This window comes from Anguilla anguilla, chromosome 1, assembly GCF_013347855.1.
Source record: "Anguilla anguilla isolate fAngAng1 chromosome 1, fAngAng1.pri, whole genome shotgun sequence".
Taxonomy (NCBI): domain Eukaryota; kingdom Metazoa; phylum Chordata; class Actinopteri; order Anguilliformes; family Anguillidae; genus Anguilla; species Anguilla anguilla.
The window spans coordinates 74,006,333-74,018,754 of NC_049201.1; the positions used below are offsets into that span (position 1 = coordinate 74,006,333).

At 44.9% G+C, this 12,422-nt stretch overlaps 2 protein-coding genes across 3 annotated transcripts; both read left to right on the forward strand.

Moving 5' to 3' along the window:
- Window positions 1–1,440: 1,440 nt before the first annotated feature.
- Window positions 1,441–3,950, forward strand: apoa2 (apolipoprotein A-II). Its single transcript, XM_035422982.1, has 4 exons — window positions 1,441–1,587; window positions 1,966–2,010; window positions 2,629–2,851; window positions 3,380–3,950. The coding sequence occupies exons 2-4, from the start codon at window positions 1,968–1,970 to the stop codon at window positions 3,540–3,542; spliced, it is 429 nt and encodes a 142-aa protein (XP_035278873.1). The 5' UTR covers window positions 1,441–1,587; window positions 1,966–1,967; the 3' UTR covers window positions 3,543–3,950.
- A 3,410-nt stretch (window positions 3,951–7,360) lies between these two features.
- Window positions 7,361–11,175, forward strand: apoc2 (apolipoprotein C-II). 2 transcript variants are annotated; one of them, XM_035422957.1, is made up of 4 exons: window positions 7,361–7,487; window positions 9,536–9,599; window positions 10,099–10,414; window positions 11,054–11,175. In XM_035422957.1, exons 2-4 carry the CDS (start codon window positions 9,551–9,553, stop codon window positions 11,142–11,144), a joined length of 456 nt encoding a protein of 151 aa, XP_035278848.1. In that variant the 5' UTR covers window positions 7,361–7,487; window positions 9,536–9,550; the 3' UTR covers window positions 11,145–11,175. The 2 variants fall into 2 exon arrangements, with proteins under 2 accessions (XP_035278848.1, XP_035278840.1); XM_035422949.1 differs by lacking the exon at window positions 7,361–7,487 and adding an exon at window positions 8,640–8,697.
- Window positions 11,176–12,422: the final 1,247 nt, after the last annotated feature.

Here is a 12,422-nt window from a genome sequence, read left to right on the forward strand (position 1 = left end):
ATAAATGAACGGTGTATAAAAAAAAATATGCTGTGTAAGCCGTTTTGCATAACAGCATCTGCTTAGTGTCTGAATTCAGAGTAATAAATTCAGCTCAAGTTCCATATGAAATGGCTGTAACATCACTTTTTCTCTTACATACCACTTAATAGCACTGGCAAAAGATGAAATACTATTACAATGAGAAAGACAGAAACATTTGATCAGTTCATTTTCTAGATAAAACAAACTCAGGACAGGGGGAGAACATTTATTTGGGGATCAAATCCATCTGACCGGGGAAAAAAGCATCGCAGTTCAAGACACACAGTTCCCTCAGAATGTTCACAGAAACGTGTCTGCAATACGACTTTAAAGCTATTAATCTGAGAAGAATTGAACGAAAATCATAAAATCAAGCTCCAACCGTACTGTCAGTGTTAAAGAGCCAGAGTCATTCTGGTCTATAAGAAGGTGGCTTTTCTGTCAAGAAGTAATAAAGTAAACTGGGTGTCTGCCCGTCCACAGCTCATTTTAATGGAGTGAGGGAAAAGCTTCAAAGAGTATAAAGAATATGTGTGGCAGAAAAAACTTAATCAGTCCAAGGGTCAGGAGGAGATGGAGGAGGTCAAAAGTCTAACACTTTGTCCAGACATCAGGGACGTGGAGGTCTTTAGACGACCTGTTGGACATTTCACCACGCGTCTCGCACACGAGCCAAGAGCACATATTAAGTAAACAAAACCACAGACGTTCGTGTGTGATACAGCACTGATTTACACAAAACGCTTCTTGGAAATGTATACAGTTGAATGCAGACGTATAAGCACACATAAAACAATCTCTAACGATCTCAAATAAAAGCACATTGTCTGCCCCACTTGCAGATGCTAGTTTTATGCCTCTCTTTCTCTCTCTCTTTCATGCACACACACACACACACACACATACAGACGCATGCACACACAGATGCACGCACACACACACACACAGATGCACGCACACACACACACAGACGCACACACACACACATAGACGCAGGCACACACACAGACGCATGCACACACACACACACACACACGCAAAGCTCACTGAAAACTACATTGCATGCATTTGGGGTGTGTGTGTATAGAGGCAAAAACACAAGAGAAAATTGTCGATGAGGTGGATGTACTTTTTCTTTGCCAAGTCTTGGTACTTTGTCTTAGAACAATATGGGCATGCAAAGGAGGTCAAAGAGTTTGCCAGACATGCAATGGACTTTGCACATACTATGTATGCAGGTATGCGCAAGCGCAACACATGTGTGCGCGTGTGCATGTATGTGTGTGTGTGCGTGTGCGTGAGTGTGCATGTATGTGTGTGTGCGTGTGCGTGTGTGCGCGCGCGCGTAGGTGGCAGCGGCGGTGTCTGTTTGTAAGACAGGAACAGAGGGTGCTTGTGGGTGTCGATTCAAAGGTGACGTTTGTTTACGCTCGCCCCATATCACGGTGCATTTAACCGGAGCACACAAACTGTGGCATTGACAAACCTCCCGCTCGTCCGATTTGTACATCCGCCTCATCGTCCGCTGCTGTTCACCCTTGGGATCTATATACAGTCTTAAAGGTATTTTGGCAAATGCATCCGTATTTAAAACTACTTTGTTCATTTTATGTGTTGTCCTTAATGTATGTATGTAAAATGTAAATGTATTAATACCATATTGAATTTTATTTATTTGTTTTGCATTTCCATTCTATTTTTGTTGACCTGTTTTGTTTTTTGCATGGTAGGGCAAAAACATATTTCAATTAGTACAGTTTAGGCTCCAAGAGAATATTTTCCAAGCGCAAATTGAATATTTTTCCATTTATGCTCTGAGAATATTTATGTGAGTATTGATTTCTGACTGGAAAAGCCAAATTGCCTTTGCCTATAACATAAGTTGGCTTTAAGCTCGATTTCTTTCAAATCACATTCTTTTATTGATTTGTAATTTTTCAGAGATGTCTGGGAAACTGGTGGTAGCGGTCATCCTCGCTCTCCAAGGTAAGGAAACTGGGATTGCACAAAGATAGCCTACAAAGCAGCTCTCTGTCCATTCAGCCTTCTAAAAAGGGCAACCAGGCTATTCAGAGCGAAAAGGACTAATATTCAGCGAACTCTTATCTACTCAATATTTCCCAGCAGATCAAAGGTCTAATTTTATCTAGGCCTGCTAATTACCAGAGGCTGTTAAAGCCTGGATTTGCTAAATCGCTGAGTATCTTGTGCACCGCTTTGTGGTTAATACAATTCAACTGACCAGGTTGAACAACAGCTAACCATCACTTTTAAAGCAAGTGGTCAGTTAATTATTATATTTAGAGAAGTGATTTGAGAAACCGTGGCAAAAGTCCAGACTATTAGTCATCCAGTATTCAGTTAATAAAATACATAAATATTGGTCTGGAAAAAAACGAATCGCTCCAAGTAAGATCAGTCGACATCTGTTCAAGTACATTCAGCTCCTTGAAGTGGTGACTCTCTGTACACGGACAGCCATGTGGTGACAGTCCTGAATAATGAACGAGGGCCTGTGTCTGTCTCACCCCCCCCCCCCCCCCCCCCCCACCCCCCCACCCCCACCCCCACCCCCCCCCCCCCCCCCACCCCCCCCACTCACAGTGACTGCATCTGTCTGCGAATTGCCCCAGCCGTCAACGGAGCTGGTGGACAAGTACACTGATTTAAAGGATTCCGTCTACAAGCTGCTAGCATACGCCGGCATCAGGGCCAAGGAGGCCTTGGAGCCCCTGGCCCAGCACCTTCCCCAAAGCCAGGCTGCCAAGGAGTACGTGGAGGAACTGCAGGGCAAGCCCCATGTCCAGAGCGTTGTAAAGGTTGCCACGTAAGTCCTGCTAACACCCCCCCCCCCCCCCCCCCCCCAACCCCTCCAACAATACATCTGCATTAATCAAAGGCTCAGTAATGGTAAAAAGGATTCTTTCTGTCAGGCATTTACATTTGTCACACTTCACCCCCGATCTTTAAAGATTTATAGCGCACAATATGAAACCTGGGACAAATGACACAGGTGAAACATGCATGCATTGCTTACGAATTGCCCCTTACAAAGTAACGCTGGGTCAATTGCAGTGCGATTTTAAGCTGGAGATTGAACCTCTGGAGCACAGGGCTCTATTACCGCTGGAACAAATATCCAAATTCGTGAAACTAGGATTAGCTCTTCCAGTTGCATTGCAGTTCCGTGCTCAAGAGGTTTAAACATGGGGTTTAAACTCACAGCCAAGTGCACTGCAATCGATCCTCTACTACAACTACTATTGACTACTACTAATACTACTACTACTAATTATAATTATTATTATTATTATGATAATATTATTATTGACATGTGTTGGGTTCTGCTGCACAGGGGTGCGGCCGGTGAGCTTGCTCCCTTGGTGGACAAAGTTCGCATGGCCGGCCTGGGTCTGTACGAAACGTACGCCAGGCCCTATGTCGGAACCTACCTGGACCAGGGCGTCACCGCCATCAAGGACTTCGTGAAGAACGTACTGCCCCCGGAGGGGCAGTGAGGGGCGGGGCAGCGAGGCAGGCCCGGCGCTTTGGACAGCAAAGTTCGCCCAACCCCGTTAACGCAATGGCTTTCAAATTCTGTCGACAGCGATGATTACCCATAAACGCCTGAGCTCCAGCTATGTAGCCTCCCCTGACTTAATAGAGAAAAACGACAGATGTGCACTGCACTTGCACTGCTCAAAACACAGTTATGCACGCCAGTAGCAGCATTAGCATTCTAAATGTATGCAGGGTTGTGAATGACCGCTATTACATCAAATGGAGAGCGAGGCGAAAGAATGCAAATGCAATACTGCGCATGTATAGAAAAAGTTGTACTTGATATTCCTGTATGTAATGCAGTAAGGCACATCAAAAGGATATAATTTGTGTTTATACAATTTCAATAAAGTTTCTGGAAAACACCTCCTTGGCAACGGGGTAATTGCATTCTTTGATCTCAGGGTGTAATTAGCGCACAGGAGGTACACCCTCCTAAGAGGACTAGCAGGATGTGCGCGAGGGGGGTGGGGGGCGGGGTATTGGGGGTGGGGGCGGGGGGGGTGGAGGTAGGGGTGAGGGCTGAGGGAGTGGGAGGGACAGAGCCAACCATTTGAGTCACCGGGTGCAGGCTGGCACCAAAAATTTTATTTACCCATCACTTGAGGAACCATGCCAATAAATAATTTGGGGGCTCAGCAGTATCGAACAGTAAAGTTAACTGCCTGGAAGTTAGTTAATATTTAATGGGTTGGGCCGAACAACACATCGGCAGCAGTGATATGATTCTGTTTACATAGTGCAACATGTAGCACGGTATTGCACAAACGATACAGGAACAATAAATAATGTTGTCCCAGATAATGGTCACCACAGTGTGTGGTGTCATACAGTTCTGTCATACAGAGAAAGGATGATGAAAGCGGAGGGGGGGGGGGGGGGGGGGGCAGGGAGGTGAAGCTGAGCTGAGGTGATAAAATAAAGGTGATAAAAACTAAGGCCACAGATTTGGGTCAGAATTAGCAGTAAATATTGTAAATATGGATGTGAATATTAGTAAATGTAATGTAAAGTTTTGATGCACATTTTCTATGCACAGTCTGACCCTTCAGTACTGCCTCTGTGTTTCATCCTTGCAACAAACACATCTGGGCAAAGTTTAGAGATAAACAATGAATGTTTTCCATTCAATAAATTCAGTTTCTCAAAGACTGCAACACCTATTATATGAAGTCTTTTTCCTCTCTCTCTCTCTCTCTCTATATATATATATATATAAATATATATATACATAATACGCACATACATACATACATACATAAATGCACAGATGCAAACGTATATAGATGCTTAAGCCTAGAATTATTTTTTTTCACAAATGAATATGATAATGATAATTCACATGACAGTTCTGCACATATTATGGCAATATTGTATGCATACTATGACTATGCACGTATTGTGGAAAATATCACTCTTTAGGGGTAACACGGCAACAGAAGGGAGTTTACTATAGGGGCGACATAGCTCAGGAGGTAAGACCGATTGTCTGGCAGTCGGAGGGTTGCTGGTTCAAACCCCGCCCTGGGCATGTCGAAGTGTCCTTGAGCAAGACACCTAACCCCTCGCTCTGGCGAATGAGAGGCATCAATTGTAAAGCGCTTTGGATAAAAGCGCTATATAAATGCAGTCCATTTACCATTTACCATTTACTGCAGCTGTGCGAATCTCAGTCCAGACGTTTTTTCTCAGGCAGGCAGTTCTCTCGCAGCCTTTTTTGCAATCCGCTTTGCCGATTGCAGACCGGCCGACAAGAGGGGTCAAAACCGCACCGCCCCCCCCCCCCCCCCCCACCCCCCCCCCCCCAACGCCAGCTCGTCTCACACCATGACCCGTGTACATTCCAAGACGTCCCTTTTTTATCCTTTTTTTCCCCCCCCGCTGACAGAGATTATTCCTGGTACATGCTGTACCCTCCACACACACACACACACACACACACACAGGGGTATCTCTTTTTCGTGCAGATTGCTGTGAAAGCGCCATGAAAGCACTCGTCCTTTCGCCCGGCTCACGTCATGATTCCAGCGGGGGGGGGGGGTCATGACCTGGGCATAAACCACCAATCAGGGAGCAGGATTTGTAGCGCCACACGGGCAAGGGGGCGCGAGAGGAGGGGGGAGGGTTTCTAGGGTAAGGGAGTTGGGTGAAATCACATATATGCACATATATGCACATACATGCATTTCCCTTTAATGAACTTAAAGATCCCCCCCCACCCCACGCCACACCACACACTGCTCTTTTGACCTGAGTGTCATTTATAAATCCACAATCGATACACAACTCTGAATATTTGCAAAGCAAGCTGACATATGATTGTGCAGTTTACACAGTCCTGAGCAAACAGGCTATTGGAGTAAGACCAGGGTGGAAACAAGATGTCTGCAAACCCTCAGGATTTTTTACCTAATCACCAAATCACCTATGAAACATTAAGGTGTCCTTGACCAGCTGAACACCACATACATAAAGTCCACATATTTTATGAAGACAAACTATTATAGAACTGATCCAGAACTTAGTGGTGGGGCTCTAAGCTCAGCTCTCGGGCTCTGCCCCAAATTTTGTCCATACATAGCATCACTTTACACAACTACAGTGTAATGCCATTGTGCGATGTCTTAGCACATGATACTGTTACTCACAATGTCAGTGTAATGCTATGTGTAATGTCACACCACACAATACTGCTACTCACAATGTCAGTGTAATGCTATGTGTAATGTCACACCACACAATACTGCTACTCACAATGTCAGTATAATGCTATGTGTAATGTCACACCACACAATACTGCTACTCACAATGTCAGTGTAATGCTATGTGTAATGTCACACCACACAATACTGCTACTCACAATGTCAGTGTAATGCTATGTGTAATGTCACACCACACAATACTGCTACTCACAATGTCAGTATAATGCTATGTGTAATGTCACACCACACAATACTGCTACTCACAATGTCAGTATAATGCTATGTGTAATGTCACACCACACAATACTGCTACTCACAATGTCAGTATAATGCTATGTGTAATGTCACACCACACAATACTGCTACTCACAATGTCAGTGTAATGCTATGTGTAATGTCACACCACACAATACTGTTACTCACAATGTCAGTGTAATGCTTTGTGCAATATCTATCCATGCATTACCAGTACTCATGACTTCAGTATAACACTGGAGTAATGACCACTGCTTTTCCAAAAGTCTCATTATACTTATGTATGTGCGTGAGCGTGTTTGTGCATGTGTACTTGCACAATTGTGTTTGTACATACGCATGTTCTTGTATGTGTGTGTGTGTGTGTAAGTGTGCAAGTGTGCATGTGTGCGTGCGTGTTTGTGTGTGTGTGTGTGTGTGTGTGCGTCCGTGAGTGCTTGTGTGTGTGTGTGTGTGTGTGCGTGTGCTTGTGCTTGTGTGTGTGTGTGTGTGCGTGCGTGCTTGTGTGTGTGTGTGTGCGTGCGTGCTTGTGTGTGTGTGTGTGCGTGCGTGCTTGTGTGTGTGTGTGTGTGTGTGTGTACATGCGTGCTTGTGTGTGTGTGTGCGCGTGCACGCGTGCTTGTGTGTGTGTGTGTGTGTGTGTGTGTGTGTGTGTAAGTGTGCATGTGTGCGTGTGTGCTTATGTGTGTGTGTGTGTGTGTGTGCGTGTGTGTGTGCTAACCGGTACACTGGGTGACGTGTCTGAAGAAGTTTAGACTTAGGACTGAATGAATCAACATTGATCTTCATGGTGTCAGTTAAGTAATGCAACGTTTCTCAATCCAGGGCCTGGTGGTGTGCTATCTTTGCTCATTTGTCTAAATTAGCCTTGATTGAGCTGTTAACAGTAAACCCTTCTGGATTAGCCATCGCTAGTGAGGTGTCTATGCAAACACATGGATAAAGGTAAAGATAATTTAACAGATAAAAGTGCTTCCGTTACCTTGCAGCCAAACTGTTTATTACATTTCAATGAATTTAATTGATTGTTTGTACAATTAAGGACAGAACCATTAAGGAATGAAGTTAATTGAGAAAACAGCCCTGAACATGTTTAATGGGAATTTAGTAAACCTACATTAACTGCTTTATTATCACTTTAATATGGAATAACATCCTTCCATCAACACATTTACATCATGCAACATTTAGTTGCTAGCAGATTAATTGTGAAGAGATGGTAAATTCAGCATTTTCAGTTGAGATCTAGCTGAAAATCAGGTGTTAAAAAATGAATAGCGTGCCTATCGGGACTAAGACTGAGGAACACTGAAATAATCTGATTGAGGCTGTAAGTGACTGTGAGATGTGAAGTGAAGGAAATGTACTGTTAAAAAAAAAAAAAAAGCTGTTCTACTTGCCTGTGGGACTGTGGACTTCTCCCCCCCATAAAATAACTGACATCCAGATAATTACCGAGGATGAAATTAAGGAAAATACAGAGCATTATTATTTTTTTTTTTCAACCGTTTATGAAATTTTCTTTGTAAAATATGGTAACCAGCCCATAAAGAAAAGTAACACATTCAAATATATGGCACAAAATTCAAAATCCATTTACATGTATCATTTTATATGGATGAAATTCATAAATCAACATCATGTACTTAAATATAGTTTAAAATATATGTATTATATGTAAGCACATATTTTTTTAATAGATGTAAATACATCTCATAAATATGCAAAAAAATTATTTTTGAATATTTAAATATATTTCCACAGTATATTATCAATATACGTAAATATATGACGGAAAAACATGCAATAAATACATTAAAAAACATTAGTATGTATATTAAAATTCATGTTTGTATTCATGTATATATATAGTATATTACACTTTTTCTTTTCATATGGGAAGCTTCTGGGAAATTAAAATATCAACAGCCTCCCCAACCGCCCAGCGCCCCCCCACCCCACCCCCTCCACCCAGATTTTAAAACTCAAAAAAAAAAAAAAAAAAAAAAAAAAAAAACCTATGGTAATTGTTATCTGAAGAGAGGTGCACTTTGGCATGGAGAGTGACAGGTCGACATGACAGTCATATATATACAGGCCACGTTACAGGTGCTCTTCACCAACTACTGCTCACGTTTTCTGGAAAGACGAGACGGTAAGCAGACGAGCCTTCCGGCTCTTTCATGCCTGATTTGAAAAATGCTAACAGCCGGGAACAGGAGTGCATGCACATCTTGCAGCGCTGCGCTGCTGGTATTGATATTTATAATGATGTGAGCGGGGACTTCTCAATGGATGGCGCACATTTCTCTGCGCAAAGCTTGCTAACTTAACACGTTTTTTTTCCCCATTGAGTCCTACAAAATAGGATTCCGCAATGTAGCAAGTAATTATTGCGTGCATTGGTCTTCCTTGTTTATGCGTGGTCTATAAAAAAGACAGCCTTTGAACTTTAGTGTAATTAAAACGCTCAATGAGAATTATCTTTCTATTACAGTCTCATCAGCAGGTATACTTGCAAAGTATATTGCGTTGCCAGGGAGAATAATTATGTGGTATTTCTGCCCGTCTAAAGTTATATACTTGCTAGTGCTCTTATCCTTAGCAGGTAGAGATACAAGATGCTATAGTTGTGTAAGTCGCTCTGGATGAGAGTGTCTGCTAAATGCCTGTCATGTAATGTAGCTTGGGTTTTTTTTCTGTTTGTCTCCTGTTTCACCACTCTGTTTGGTTTCCATTTTGTGCAAAATTTTTATCTTGAATTCGAGGAGATTTTCAGTAAAAAAAAAAAAAACACTTCACAGATGATTGCATTATGCAAACCAGGCTTGACCAGGCAGACATGTCAAACAGGACCCTGGAAGCTAACAAGACTGCTCATGCAAGCAGACATGACTATTAAAAGAGGAAGCCTGACACCCAGTGGATACCATGGGGATTGCAGGCATTTTCTCTCCACCGGTCTAATTGCTTTGGTGCTTTTTTGTTCACAGATCCCACTGGTCAACATGAACAAGCTTCTGGTCATCACTCTGCTCGTCGGTCTCCTGTCCTTCGGTAAGTCACCCTGCCTCTTAGCCGAACTGGTGTTTCAAATGTACACTAAGACGGGATTTACACTTAGCCTAAGACCCCGGTCAGACAATGAAACGCCAGCCGTGAGTTGAAATGCAGTAGTTATGGGAGGGAGACGGTTTCAATAGTTTTCAGTTATATTTACTTTCACTGTATGCTCGTGAAGAGCAACTTGCATGGTTTTCAGGCTAATGCAGTAACACATCGGCCTATTCAATACGGAACTTCGAGTTGAATATCTTGCTCAACCATCTTGTTGAAATGTAGAGAGACAGAGAAAGAGAGGGAGGGAGGATAGAGAGCAAGAGAGAGAGAGAGAGAGAGAATGAGAGAGAGACAGAGGTGAACAGAGCAGGTTCACAGAGCAGCATGACAGTGTTGTCTTACATGATGCGGGGGGGGGGGGGGGACAGAGATAAGAGATAAACACTGACTGTGAGCTCCCGCCATGCCCCCCCCCCCCCCCCCAACCCCCTCGCAGGGACCCAGGGATTCCGCATGCCAAGGCAGGCTGAGGAGGCTCCGGAGGAGGCCCCTGAGGCGCCAGTCGCCGAGGAGGTGGCCCCCGACGTCCCCGAGGAGGCCCCGGAGGCCCCGGCCCCCGAGGAGGTGGCCCCGGAGGAAGCCGCCGAAACCGCGCCTGAGCACCACGGACCCGACGCCCCCGAGGCGAGCGAGGAGGCCGGCCCCCTGACCTACGTCACCGACACCATCCGCAACGTCTGGGACAAGACCGTGGACACCGCCGGCACCTGGATCGAGACCGTCAAGGGCCTGAAGCTGGAGGAGAAGGCCAAGTAAGGCCTACCGAGCCCCGCACTAACCCTAACAGGCGACCACAAGCGCAACACACCACAATACATTATAAATATTTTGGAAATATAATGATAAATCCTGTATATTTCATAGCAGTGCACAGGTACCTTATATATGTGTATGGATACACATCCACAGAAAGCACATTTCTACCGAATCGATCGATGCGCAGAGAAAAGAAAAAAAAGTACATTTCAAATGCAGACATAGGCTGGCATGTTATCCAAGAAGTCTTTCTCAAAGAGAGCCCTGGTCATGCTGGACATATCCATAGATTCTCAGGAGCAGCCATAAGCCAATCAACCTGGGCTGACACATTACCTAGCACACTCTCTATATCTGTGTATAACTCAAATGCATTGCAGAATATCAGATCATTTTAAGTGCTTACACAACCCATTATGCACTCACACTGACATGCTGATCTTGTGACAAGCTGGCACATGTGTGCTGTATCCACTGTAACCAGTGTAATGTAGACACTGCTAGGAAATACCATGTACCATGTACCAAACCTAACATTGACAGACTACCGCTTACATGATGGTTTAAGGATGACATTGCTCAACCTCTCTTACTGAATCAGCCATTTTCTGTGTGTGTGTGTGTTTGGTTCTTAGGGCCCTGTATGATGAGACCACCGGCGCCATCCACACCTACGCAGGCATCCTGCAGGACCAGGCCTACCATCTCATCTACCCCTCCCAGTAAACACAGCACCACCCCCCCACCCCCCCCCCCCCCCCGATAACTCCTGCCCACCAGGCATGGGGTCCTACCTCATTCTGTCCCCCCTGCCCCGCCCCCCAACCACAGCCTCCCTTTTGACCACGATCCAACCGAAACCGTGTTGGTGACCCCCGCCCACCCCCCACCGCCACCACCCCCCCACCCCCCCTCCCCCGCCCCCCAAACCGTTTTCCCGTGACAGAAAGCCGATATACCGCACTAACTCCTCCTCCACAGTCGAAAAAAAACCCCGGAGCAGCACAGCTTTACTGCAGGCCGCCGCCCCTCAGCGAGGCGTGGCGGGGTGGCCCGGGACAACGCGCGCCTCAGTGAAGCACCGAGTAGCTTGGTCAACAAACCCCAGATCGCACGCGACGGACAGCCGGAGAGACCACCCGGAAGAGCACAGGACGACGCCCCCCCCCCCCCCCTCCCACCACCTCCTGGGCGGGCCGGGGCGACCCTCAACCTTTGCACAATAGAACATGGCGGGCGTGGCCACTCAGGCCCGCCCTGCCTCGCTGGAAATAATGTTATTTTGGTGTCACTGATGATTCCTACGTAATTATCCAAGAAACGAATTGCTGAAATAAAAAAAGAAATGCATTTGTATATACACTAGCTGTGAATTATTTTAAGAGGTCAGCAACGCGTGCACACACACACACATACACACACACACACGTGCACACACACACACACGCACGCGCACACACATACACACACACACACACACACGCACACACACACACGTGCACACACACACACGCACGCACACATACACAAACATACACACACGCACTCGCACACACATGCACACACATACACACGCACGCACACACACACACACAATCTCATATATTGAATATTCCTCCTCCCTTGACATATTCACACTATAACTATACTTTCAGACACACTGACTCATACTTAATGGACCCATTCTTACCTTCATTGGCCAGCTTGGAGCCATGTGCATGTTCGGATCGAAGTGCCAATCAAATTAAAAGTAATTCCCACATGCTCTCCACATATAATCTAAAAGGAAAAAGGGTCTATAGGGGATCACCAGTTTCCACCAACAAAAAAAAACAACCTATATTAATTAAATTGTTAATGATGAACACAACGCATTATGCAACCATATTCTTAATGCCAAGCTAATTTGTGCTCTGCCATGGAGAAAGCAGCCAAATACAAGCGTCCAGACTCCAGAGGCGTAAATTTAATCAAAAGCTTGCAGAGAATTTCTGTGACCTTCAG